Source organism: Garra rufa, chromosome 22, assembly GCF_049309525.1.
Source record: "Garra rufa chromosome 22, GarRuf1.0, whole genome shotgun sequence".
NCBI classification, from domain to species: Eukaryota; Metazoa; Chordata; class Actinopteri; order Cypriniformes; family Cyprinidae; genus Garra; species Garra rufa.
In genome coordinates this window covers 37,726,251-37,738,498 of record NC_133382.1, presented here as the reverse complement: position 1 = coordinate 37,738,498, position 12,248 = coordinate 37,726,251, and the positions used below count along the sequence as shown (strand labels likewise).

The 12,248-nt window shown below is 32.4% G+C and overlaps 1 protein-coding gene across 1 annotated transcript in view; it reads right to left on the bottom strand.

Moving 5' to 3' along the window:
• Positions 1 to 12,248, bottom strand: part of LOC141297526 (dedicator of cytokinesis protein 1-like) — a 63,952-nt gene that overhangs the window by 6,158 nt on the left and 45,546 nt on the right. The window contains exons 6-10 of the mRNA XM_073827949.1: positions 10,640 to 10,788; positions 5,249 to 5,384; positions 4,298 to 4,455; positions 3,692 to 3,773; positions 229 to 364 (exon numbers count right to left, since the gene is read on the bottom strand). Of these exons, the coding sequence (XP_073684050.1) occupies positions 229 to 364; positions 3,692 to 3,773; positions 4,298 to 4,455; positions 5,249 to 5,384; positions 10,640 to 10,788 (661 nt within the window). The remainder of the gene's footprint in view (positions 1 to 228; positions 365 to 3,691; positions 3,774 to 4,297; positions 4,456 to 5,248; positions 5,385 to 10,639; positions 10,789 to 12,248) is intronic.

Genomic DNA, 12,248 nt, shown 5'->3' with positions numbered 1-12,248 from the left:
TAGCAAAAAAACAAATGTCAGAAATTCAGATTTTCTTTTACAGTAGTATAAATAAAATAAATAATAAAATCTAAAAGAACAAATAATAAATAAAAATTTTAGCAATTATATATATATTGTATATAAGCACCTGTAATATGCATGAATGTAAATTCCTAGTGTTATTTTGATAGACACACATGGTTTACCACAACCAGTGTGCTTCGAGTGCAACATGTGAGGCTCTACCTGCCACACCGAAGGGTCTGCGAAGTCCAGATGTTAATTTCTTAGTGTTGTTATCTCTGAGTTCCATCCGACCCACTCGAACGATCTGACAAACAAAGCTGATTTTCTCCCTCTTCAGGTCTTCGCTCCCCAGATCCTGGAAAGAAATACACAAACACACAAGCAAGAGTAAAAAAACATGCACAATCATGTACTCAAACAACACATTATTTTGAGCCCCCAAGCGCTATTGGCCATGCACCAGGTGTTTCTGCCTGCAACCATCTAGTTAAACTCAATCTCGTTAGTTGAGCAACTATCCGGGAAGATGCATGGATGGGTTCGGCGTACACAGACCGTTAGCACGCTGTCCGGGGGAAGACTAAATTGCTCGGGCAGCGTTTGATTGGGGGCAGAAACTCATTCCCTGCCGGGGGTTTGTGCAAAGAGCAGAGGATTCCGGGAAAACAAACTGACCTGACCAGCCCAGCATCTATTAAACAAATGACCTCTAGCAAATGAGAACGTGTGGGTGCAGACAAACAAACCCATGCACATGCTCTGTAATTACAAACTACATTACAAAAAAAAAAAAAAAAAAAAAAAAAGTTTATCAGGACAAACTTTGACGTTGGCTTGAGAAAGATAAAACAGGAAGTTTAAAAATTTCAAAAGCTAGAAGTTTGAAGGTTTTCAGTTTGAAGTAGTTTGAAGTTTAAAGCAGTTTTTAAAGATTATATAGATGATAGATACATGATTTACTAACATGATTACCATGTAACTAGTATGTTGTTATAATGATTAGCATGTTGCTAACATGATTAGCATGTTGTTAGCATTATTAGCATGTTACTGGCATGCTGCTAACATGCTTTTATCATGATTAACATGTTACTAGCATGCTGCTAGCGTGATTAGCAAGTTACTAGCATGTTGCTAACATATTTATCTTAAAAAAAGTTATTTTAACAAAACAACATAAAATAAATAAAAATTAGACTAGGGAATTCTGGGAATGTCAATTTACGGTTATTCACTGTAAATTTTACGTTCTTATTCCACTTCCAAAAACGGTATGGTACCGTAAAACTGCATGCACAGTTTTTCACCGTATATAGAAGGGGAACTTACCGTTAACAATTTTACAGGTTTATACCGTAGCATTTTTACAGTTTTTTACCGTTAAATTCACGGTCATTTTTTTACAGTGTAGAACAGACAGAAAACAATGTCTTTTTTACCATTTTTGGGGAACAAAATGTTGTATAAAATCAAGCATATTTTATCTGAACAAATCCCTCTGTAAAAACCTTCAAGATATAGTTAGGAATAAAAAGGTAAAGTTTGGTGTGTGTAAGTGCTACTGAAGTGGAGATTTATGGCTCAGTGTAGGAGAAAAAAACTCATTTTGACAAAACGACCTTTAAAAATATGTATTGTAAGTGAAATCTATTAACACAAATAGATAAAGTGCTGTAAAAGAAACACTTAACAGTGTCTTTTAGGTTCTCTCCACTAGTCACTTAATGAAACACCAAAAAGCCCAAAATCTCAAACTTGACGGGTACATGAAAAAACAGTGTTTTTGCCTGCAGTGTCTCCCCTTAAAGCTCTAGGAGGAGATAAAGTCAGAAAATGAACTTTCAGAATAATAATAATGTTTAAATAACATTTTAGTAAGATGGCTTTCTCAAGCCAGCTTAATTATGCAGATGCAAATACACTAAACGCATGCAATTAAAACAAACAAATATGCTTGATAACAGTGTGTGAGAAACACAAGAACTTCAATATGATTTTATGTTCACGATATGTTTTTCCCAGCACAGATAATTGGTTTTTCTGCGTTAAATTACATGGAGACGCCAACGCGAGTACATGGATGTACACAATACGTGCGGCGTCTCCGGAGAGCTTGCTCCTCTAACGACCGTTAGCTCGTTACCCTTTACAGCTTTAATGATGATGCTGCTTTCTCCAACACTTTAATTACCAATTCTGCAACACGACTGATGAACACGAATTAAAGTGTCACCCAATAATACCGTGATTACTCATTAAGGAACAATGCGAGAGACGGGAACAGACGTACGGAATCAAGCCGTAAACGAGGCATTTGCATGACAAGGTTTTCCAAGAAACAAGCCGGACGGAAGAAATATATGTGTGGTCAAATCAAAACAATTAGGTTGTGCATGTGAAGGGTTTCCTGTGGCATAGTGGTTTGTGCAGGTGGCACAAATTAGCAGAGTTTGAAACCTAGTTTGCTGACCACGTAGATGCCATTTTAAAACATCTCGTTATCATGCAACCACATTTTTGGCCAATTTTTAACACGGAACTGCATGCATTTTTAGTAGAGAACAGGGTTGTTATTGTTAGCTATAACTATTAAAAGCATTGGTGTTCTTGAAAAATTGAAAGTAACAACTACAACCAAGTCAAATGAAAACTTAAAAATAAAATAACTTACAAAAGCACATAATTGAATTACTAGTAAATTAACAATCGAAATGAAAACTGAATATAATAATAAAAATAAAAGGGTTAACAACTAGAAATGAGCCAAAACTAAAGCTTAAAGCTAAAATAAATAAAAATCAAACACAACGAAAAATTAAATAACTGACAAAAATCACATAATAAAATAACTAATAATGTAACAAAATTAAAATGAAATAAATAAATATATATAAATAAATATATATAAATAAATACATAAATATATATATATATATATATATATATATATATATATATATATATAATATATATATATATATATGAATAAAAATATAATGGCAAACAACGACAACTAAGCCAACACTAAAACCTAAAGCTGAAAAATAATAATAATATTAATAATAATAATAATAATAATAATAATAATAAATTAATAAAATAATACTGAAAAAAACGAAACTTCTAATAAATTAAAATTAAAACGGAAAAATAAATTAATAAAAATATAACAGCATAACGACTAAAACCAAGCTAAAACTTAAAGCTGAAAAATAAAAGACAAAAAACAAAATTACTAATAAAATTTAACAAAATTAAAATGAAAACTGAAAAATGCATTAATAATAATAATAATAATAATAATAATAATAATATTATAATAATATAATAGCATAAATAAAACTGAGCCAAAGCTAAAACTTAAAGCTGAAAACAAAATGATAAAATAAAGCAAATCAAATAACTGAAAAAAAACACATAATGAAATTACTAATAAATTAACAATACTAAAATGTTATAAATAAAATAAATAAAACAAAACAAAAAAAACTAAAAACTAAATTTTATTTTATTTAATAAACTGACAAAAGCACATAATGAAATTACTAATAAATTAACAAAATTAAAATGAGCCATGGTGTTCATAACGGTTTCAATCTGGTCTGCATCATGTCCCAATAGCATTTCTCCATGATAACTCTAAATAAAAAGTGTCAAAAGTAAACCCCAAAATATTACGTACAGTGAATACGGCACGCAGGTTATGGAGCTGATCGATGTCTTTCACCAAACCTGAACTGGACCAGCGCACAAGATAGTTTTCACTGCAAGAAAAAAATAAATAAATAACCAGTATTAAAAGACATTACTTTTACAGCACGGTAGCAATGTACAGATCATATGATTGATTTCCATATAACACATTTAATAATAAACATACAGCTTTAATGCACTGCAAGACTCTTTAGATAGAAAAGCATTTGCTAACTGCATGAATGCAAATGAAAATATAATAACACACTCGAATATGACAACATGATCATTTACTGCTGAAACAAACCATTGATAAATGTGTGCATGGCACAAATCTGTGGTTGATTTACTACTGAGGATGTGAAACATCATGGTTACTGGTCACTGAGAATCACAAATGTGGGTCAAAATATTGTCAAAATGTTCAAATAATTTACATAATATTACAAGTATTTAAAAAAAATTAAATACAAAATAAAATGTTAATATAAATATTTATAATAATTAATAAAATATACATTTAAAAAAAAAATTATAATAAAATATTTAAAAAAAAAATGTAAAAAAACATTTGACGGCAAAAATGTGCACTGACCTGATGAACTTTGACTCGATCGGGTCATACAGCGACATTAGCACTTCTGCATCTTCTCCGATTTTACACACAACATTCTTGAGCGTAACGAACAGGGCGAAGGAGGGTGTGGATGCAAACTTGGCTTGCCTGCTCAAATCCAAGTTCTGCTTCTGAGACTGAAAAATAAAAACAAATACATATTGTAGCATCTGAGCACACAGTCTTTCAAATGTGGGTCCTAAAGTCAGCAAGACTAATTACAAAGCATCTATATCACATATACAATCTGTATGTGCTAAAAAGAGACGCAAGGACAGTGAACATCTGGATAGGGTCAACTGGGAAATGTAGGACAGCAGTGCTGTTGTATTTTCAGACTTTCACCTTGTAATACAGGTAACATACAGATACATACACACACACACACACACACACACACACATATACATACATACACACACACATACACACACACACACACACACACATACATATATATATATATATATATATATATATATATATATATATATATATACATATACACTGAATTTTTTTTATAAAAATATAATGGAATAAAGATAGGAAGTGAGACTGTTCAGCGTGGTTTGCTCTCACGCTCTCTGTTCCCGTGTAACCTCTCAGACGTCAGCGATGGTGTTTCAGCCCTGCGGCCAGGGACTTTTCATGTGGTTTAGTGGTTCCACTTGACAAAATAGTCACATTCAAATATAAAATGAAGTAACAGTTAACATTCAAGGTGTTAATTAAACATCAAAGCAGGCGGTCATGAGAAAAATAGCTGCAGAGAACTGATGCAAATGCCGTCGGCTCTCAGGCCTCGCACATTCACAATCCAATAACACCAAACACATTCAAATATCTAAATCCAAATGAATCACAAACATCAGGAAAAAGCAGCATGGTGATATTAGGGCCATAATGGATGAAAAGTCTAATATGGCTTACCTTCTCCTCTTGGATGCGAGCTTCAATTTGCTTGGACGCGGCTTCATGCGCTCGGAACAGATTGACAGTGCTGGTCAGGTCAGGATCCAGAATATTCCCGTCTTTATCTCTCACTACCAGATCCAGGTCTAAATACCTGCCAAACACACACAAAAACAGTGACGTTTTTAAAACGAAGTTTTAAAACACAGTTGGTTCAAAGAGACCAAATGGACACATTCATCTGGACATTAACTACTAAACAAATGTGAAAATAAAATAAAAAAATAATTAACATTAAATTAAATAAATTTAAAATAAAATAAAATTACTGGCAAAAGTACATAATAATACATTAAAAAAAGATTAAAATGAAAAATGACAAATATTTCAATTAAAAAAAATAGAATGGCATAACCTAAACTAAACCTTAAGGCTTATAAAATAAAAGAAAAAGAAAAGAAAACTGAAAAATATAGTATTACAAAATACAATGTGATAACTAAAACTGAGGCAAAACTAAAACTTAAAGCAAAATATAAATATAAATATATATATATATATATATATACTAGGGCCGGGACTCGATTAAAAAATTTAATCTAATTAATTAGAGGCTTTGTAATTAATTAATCGAAATTAATCGCATTTTAATCGCATATAAATATTTGACCTGAGAACAGTGAGAAGTAAGATTTTTACATGGATTTTTAGTATACCATTGAATAATGACTGAATACATAAGCTTAAGCAACAAAATATTGTTTATTTTTGTTCAACCAAGTCCAACAGACCAGTGAAATATTACCATTAAGTGTAGCAAGAGGTACGTTCTTTAACGAGTCTTTCATGCCGAGAACTCTGCTCTTGTGTTTGCTTAATTATGCATTTAAACGTTAATGACCAAACCTATCATTATAAATGTTGCTGCACATGGAATATAACGCCGATAACATTTAAAAAATATTTTTTATCAGGTTACACACTGATTATTTATCACTCAAACCCCTTTCTCTACCTGTCCGTTGGTCGCGCATATCCTCCATGTTTGTAGTTTTTTAACACTTTGTATGCGTGTTTGTAGTTCTAATCGAATCCTCGTTCACGGCGCAGTGTGTTGCGGGCAATATTAGCCATTAAGAGTGTGCATTGATCGTTAAGTAGTAGACCATCCGGGAATCTTTGGAATACCTTTTTAAACATACTACGATTTGGGACATACAATACTATTTAGGACGGACGCATCTTGTCTGAACGCTATTTGGTGCTCCAGTATAATCAGTCCGGTGCAAAACTAAGTGCGATTAAAATGCGTTAAAAAATTTTAACGCGTTATTTTTGTGTAATTAATTAATCTAAATTAACGCGTTAAAGTCCCGGCCCTAATATATACACATATATTTTTTAAATAAATAAAACAAAACTGGCAAAAGCACATACTAAAAGTACTAATAAGTTAAAATTGAGAAATATATTCATAAAAATATAATGGCATAACTAAAACTGAGGCAAAACTAAACCTTAAAGCTGAAAAAACCAAATAAAATAAAAAAAAGATACATAAAACACAAAGAAACAAAGATTTGTAGTAAAAAAATAAAAATAAAAAACTTTCATTTAATAAAGCTGATGAAGACAGAGACTTGAACTGAGAACTGAGTGTTGTGCGCATGTGTGTCATTGGTGACTTTTTCACCTAAGCGGCTCTATCGTCTCATTTGTATACTCACTTCCTCCTACAGCTAAAGTTAACAGGAACACAAAACACTCAGAGAGGTAATAATAAACTTTCTGCTAGATAGCCTTGCATGTGTTTAAAGAGAAAAAGGTCTATTAGTCTGCAAATAGAATGACTAAATGGAAGTGCAAAACTTCAAATTGGTTTTCTGGTCTTCCATTGGTCAGCTAAACAATTAGCCCCGCCCCCAAATTCACACTGTTGGTTGGTCCAAGACACATATAGATATACAGTATCTCACAAAAGTGAGTACACCCCTCATATTTCAGCAACAGTTTTAGTATATCTTCTCAAGGGACAATACTATAGAAATGAAACTTGGATATATTTTAGAGTAGTCAATGTGCAGCTTGTATAGCAGTTTAGATTTACTGTCCTCTGAAAATAACTCAACATACAGCCATTATTGTTAAAATAGCTGCAAATAAAAGTGAGTACACCCTAAGTGATAACAGCAGTATGTTGTTTAATGCAAAGCCACATGTCCTATTCAACATGTTTATGTTTTTGTCTGCTTGACAGGACCATACATAGTTGTGTATCTTGTATTAGAGCAGTTAAAATTAGGCGCTTTAAGTACAATTCTCTCTTTCTGACCACTGGATGTTCAACATGGCATCTCATGGCAAAGAGTTACACTAAAGTGGTCAGGATCATACAGAGGTTTTCCAAGATGGGTTCCATTCAGAACAGGCCTTGCAGAGGTTGATCAACTAAGTTGAGCACTCATTCTGTCCGTCAGGTGCAGAACCTGGCTGCAAAAAAACAGATGCATGAGTGCTGCCAGCATTGCTTTAAAGGTTGCAGAAGTAGAAGATCAGCTTGTCGGTGCTCAGACCATCCGCCGCACACTGCAACAAGACAGTTTGCATAGGTATCATCCCAGAAGGAAGCCTCATCTGAAGCTGGCTCACAAGAAAGCCCACAAACAGTTTGCTGAAGACAACCAAGAGCATAAATTACTGAAACCATGTCCTGTGGTCTAATAAGACTATAAGATGCTCAGATGGTGTCCACCATGTGTGGCAATGCCCTGGTGAGTAGTACCAAGAAAATTGTGTCTTGCCTACAGTCAAGCAGTTCATTGCTGCAGTTCACTGTACTGTACATTCTGAAGCAGAACATGATGCCTTCCCTCCAGAAACTAGGCCGAAATGGCAGTTTTACAACTTGATAATGATCTCAAACACACCACCAAGATGACAACTGCCTTGCTGAGGAAGCATAAGGTAAAGGTGATGGAGTGGCCAAGTACGTCTCCAGACCTGAACCCTGTTAAGCACCTGTGGAGCATCCTCAAGCATAAGGTGGAGAAGCACCATGTGTCTAACGTCCAGCAGCTCCATGAGGAGTGGAAGAGGATCCCAGCAACAACCTGTGCAGCTCTAGTCAATTCAATGGCCAGGATGATTAAAGCAGTGCTAGAGATCAATGGTTCTAACACAATATATTGACAAGTTACTTGAGGTGTACTCACTTTTGTTGCCAGATATTTTGACAATAATGGCTGTATGTTGAGTTATTTTCAGGGTACAGTAAATCTATACTGCTATACAAGCTGCACATTGACTACTCTAAAATATATCCAAGTTTCATTTTTATAGCATTGGCCCTTGAGAAGATATACTAAAATGGTTGCTGAAATGTGAGTGGTGTACTCACTTTTGTTTCAAAACTGATGTGATTTCACCCCAGCGCTTCTCTTTGTCCATATGGTTGTGGTACATTTTCGACACATTACACAGACAGTCTTGTTGCAAAACGTCCACAAGCAGTTTCCTCCAACTCTAATACCCAGCAGAGCAGTGTTGTTTTCATCAACGATGACGATGACGAAATCATTTCGTTGACGCCACTTTTTTCCATGACGAAAACGAGACGATGACGAGATAAAAATGGCTCGTTGATGACTAAAACATGACGAGACGTGTGTGAGTTTTCATTGACGAGACGAGAATAGACGAAAATGTTAGTGGGTGGTCCGTCAGACGTTTAAAATGCATGACATTTCTGCTTATTGTGCATGCCAATTAAAACCGAAAAAAGTACCTGCCGCTATGGCAAGCCGTTTTAGCATTAAATGCTCTTTGCCATACTAGTATGGCAAGCCGTTTTAGCATTCCATCCTTGTTTGTCTTTTATGTTCTAAAACATTCCTTCATTATTGTAATTATTGGTGAAAATAGTCGATCCGGAAGCTCACATTGTGTTGAACTATAGATCTGCTATTTTCAGAACTTATAAGTGACACTACCCAACAGCAAAATACTTACTGACCTACATTAATTTGTTAAAAGACTACTTTTTCCCCTTTTTTTGACTAAAACTAGACTAAAACCTTTTTGACTTTTCGTCGACTAAAACTAGACTAAAACCTTCTTGACTTTTCGTCGACTAAAATTGGACTAAAACTATCACGTATAGAAGTGACTAAAATTTGACTAAAACTAATAACCATTTTAGTCCAAAAGACTAAGACTAAGACTAAATCTAAGATGGTTGTCAAAAACAACACTGCAGCAGAGGCTTCCTACTATACATACAGAAAGCCTTCCAGTTTTGTGGACATTCACACGTAGACTACTCATTATTTAGGTGGCGACACAGCATTTGACCAGATTTTAAAAAAATCACCTAAGGTTTAAGGAGCATTTCAAAATGGCATCAACTACTGATGAACACATTGAATTTTACTAGATTTATCACTCTGTAGTTTATTTAACAATGTATTTCTATGTCTTTGGATGCACAAATTCACCTCGTAATGTACGTAATGTATTTACATTTTACTGTTTTTCAGTAAAGGCAGTTACTTTTCCCCCATTTATTAATTAAAAGCTCTCCTGTCCCCATGTTGAGAGAAATTGTGAGTAAGATGTTACTTAAATTCTAGAATAAATGTGAAAATGCATTAATTCATCTCACTCACTAAAAAAAACAGATGCAGTATTCTTCAAAATGAAAAAAAAACACAGGTGAAATTCAACGCAAACCTGCAATAACTAAATATGTTAAATAATACAAATATCCTTTATGTATTTAATCTTATTATATTAATCAATTTCTTTATTGCCAACCTTTGATGATCCTATTCATTCATACTAATAAGCAAAAAAGATAATCTAACATTTGTTTTCCTTTTTTTTGCTGAAGAGTTGATAAAAAGTAACTAAGTATTGTAATTGGTTACTTTTTTAGGGAGTAACTCAATATTGTAATGCATTACTTTTAAAAGTAACTTTCTCCAACACTGCCGATTATGTTACCTAAAATGTCTAATGTAATGAATTATGTTAATAACGATTTCGTCATGTAATTTGGAATCAGTAATGGATTTCAATTTGTAAATAATATACCCAGCTAAAATCAGTTATAAATCATCCTAAAACTCCTGTAGTGTGAACCCGACTTTACTTTGCCTTCAATGCAAGTCTGGTTAATAGCACAAGTCTTTTTCACCCAAATGAAAGCGGATAAAATATCTGAAGTGCTGAGAATCTTTCACAATGACCCTTCACAGCAAAAACAGACCCTGAATGAAAATGAAGAGTGATAAAATGCTCTCATTAAAAGATAGATTTTATGTAACGGACTGCAGTCGTGACTTCCAGCTCACGCGCTCCGTTCCAACACGACCCAGCCGCTTATGTGTGTGTATTTGTGTGTGTTCATACTTGTTTCCATAGTCCATCTTAGAGGTGAGTTTCTGCTTGAGCTCGGTCAGCTCGTCCTGCGGGAGCGTGCCGGACAGGATCTGGGAGCGCCATTCGATCAAGTCGTAGATCATGTCTCGAACCGTGTTGAACATCTCGCGCTTGTCGCCCTGTTGGAAACACAAAGTCTGGTTAAAAGCCTGCAATGTGTGTTAATTAATACATCAAAGTGCATTCTGCTGCATAAAGGCGAGATGCTCTTAATCACTGTAGACAAAGAGCCCCGGAGTGTCATATTGCTTGCTTATGCAATTAAAAGAGTTTAAACTGGCTATGAGACAGGTTTGAAAACTTTAATTTTTAATTTGTATATTATGTCAGAGCATTTCAACATCTCAGCCCCAGGCAAAAAAATGATCAGATTTATTAGAGAAAACAGCAATGTGTCAGAAAATGAGTGTTTGTGCTCTGATGTGACTGATGTGCTGTCGTTAAGCTGATTATGTCTAGTTTTCTAATATATAAGACATATGTATACTTTATACAATACACTTTTATTGTAACTTTGTGTTTTAACTCCATGTCAGCATGTCCGGATATTTTCGTGGTGAAAAATAGATAGATCTTTGGTGTTTAATTGATTTTTTATTTAAAATTTTAATAAAGCAAACATCAAATAGAAAAAATAGACATCTACACAAAATAAAAATAGAAAATAAAATAAGATGAAATAAATATACAATCAAAATGTTTTTAAACTATTATTTTATGGATTTGTATTATTTAGCAGAAATAAACAAAACAAAAACAAACAAATGATAAAACTAAATATAAAATAATTAAATTAAATTAAAAAAAAAATATATATATATATATATATAAAAAGTAAAATAATATAAACAAATAATAAAAATTAAATAAAAAATAAAAATGATAAAACAAAAAAACAAATAAAAACAACAAAACCCAAATAAAATAAATAAAGCAAAATAAAAAGATAAAAAATAACAAAATAATAAATAATAAATAAATACAAATAATAATAACATAAAAATACCAAAAATAATAAAATTAAATTAAAATAAGATAAAACTTAGATAAGGGGGAAAAAAGGTAACAATTAGAAAATATAAAAACAAAACACAAATAAGACAAAAATATAACAAAAAAAGCAAAATAAACAAAAAAAACATTTATTAAAAAAAATTATAAAAAAAATCATAATATTAAAATTAAAATAAGATAAAACTGAAATAAGGAAAAACAAGTGAATATATATTCTCAAAAAAAGAGAAACAAAAACCACTATAATAAAATATTTTAAAATAGCAAAATAAAAAAGATAAATCAAACAAGATAAAAATTAGAATATCAAAAAACTAAATAAAAACAAAACATTAAAATATAAAATAAAATAATAATAATAATAAATAAAATAAAAAATAAACAAGATACAAGTGAGAATATAATCATCATCCCAAAAAAAGATAAAATAAGATAAGGGGGAAAAAAATGAGCTAAACAAATATTAATTATATTAAATAAATAATTGCATTACATTACATATAAATGGATAAATGGCTCAAGCGAGTTTTGTCCTGGTTAAAACACAAAAAAGAGGGCAAAATGA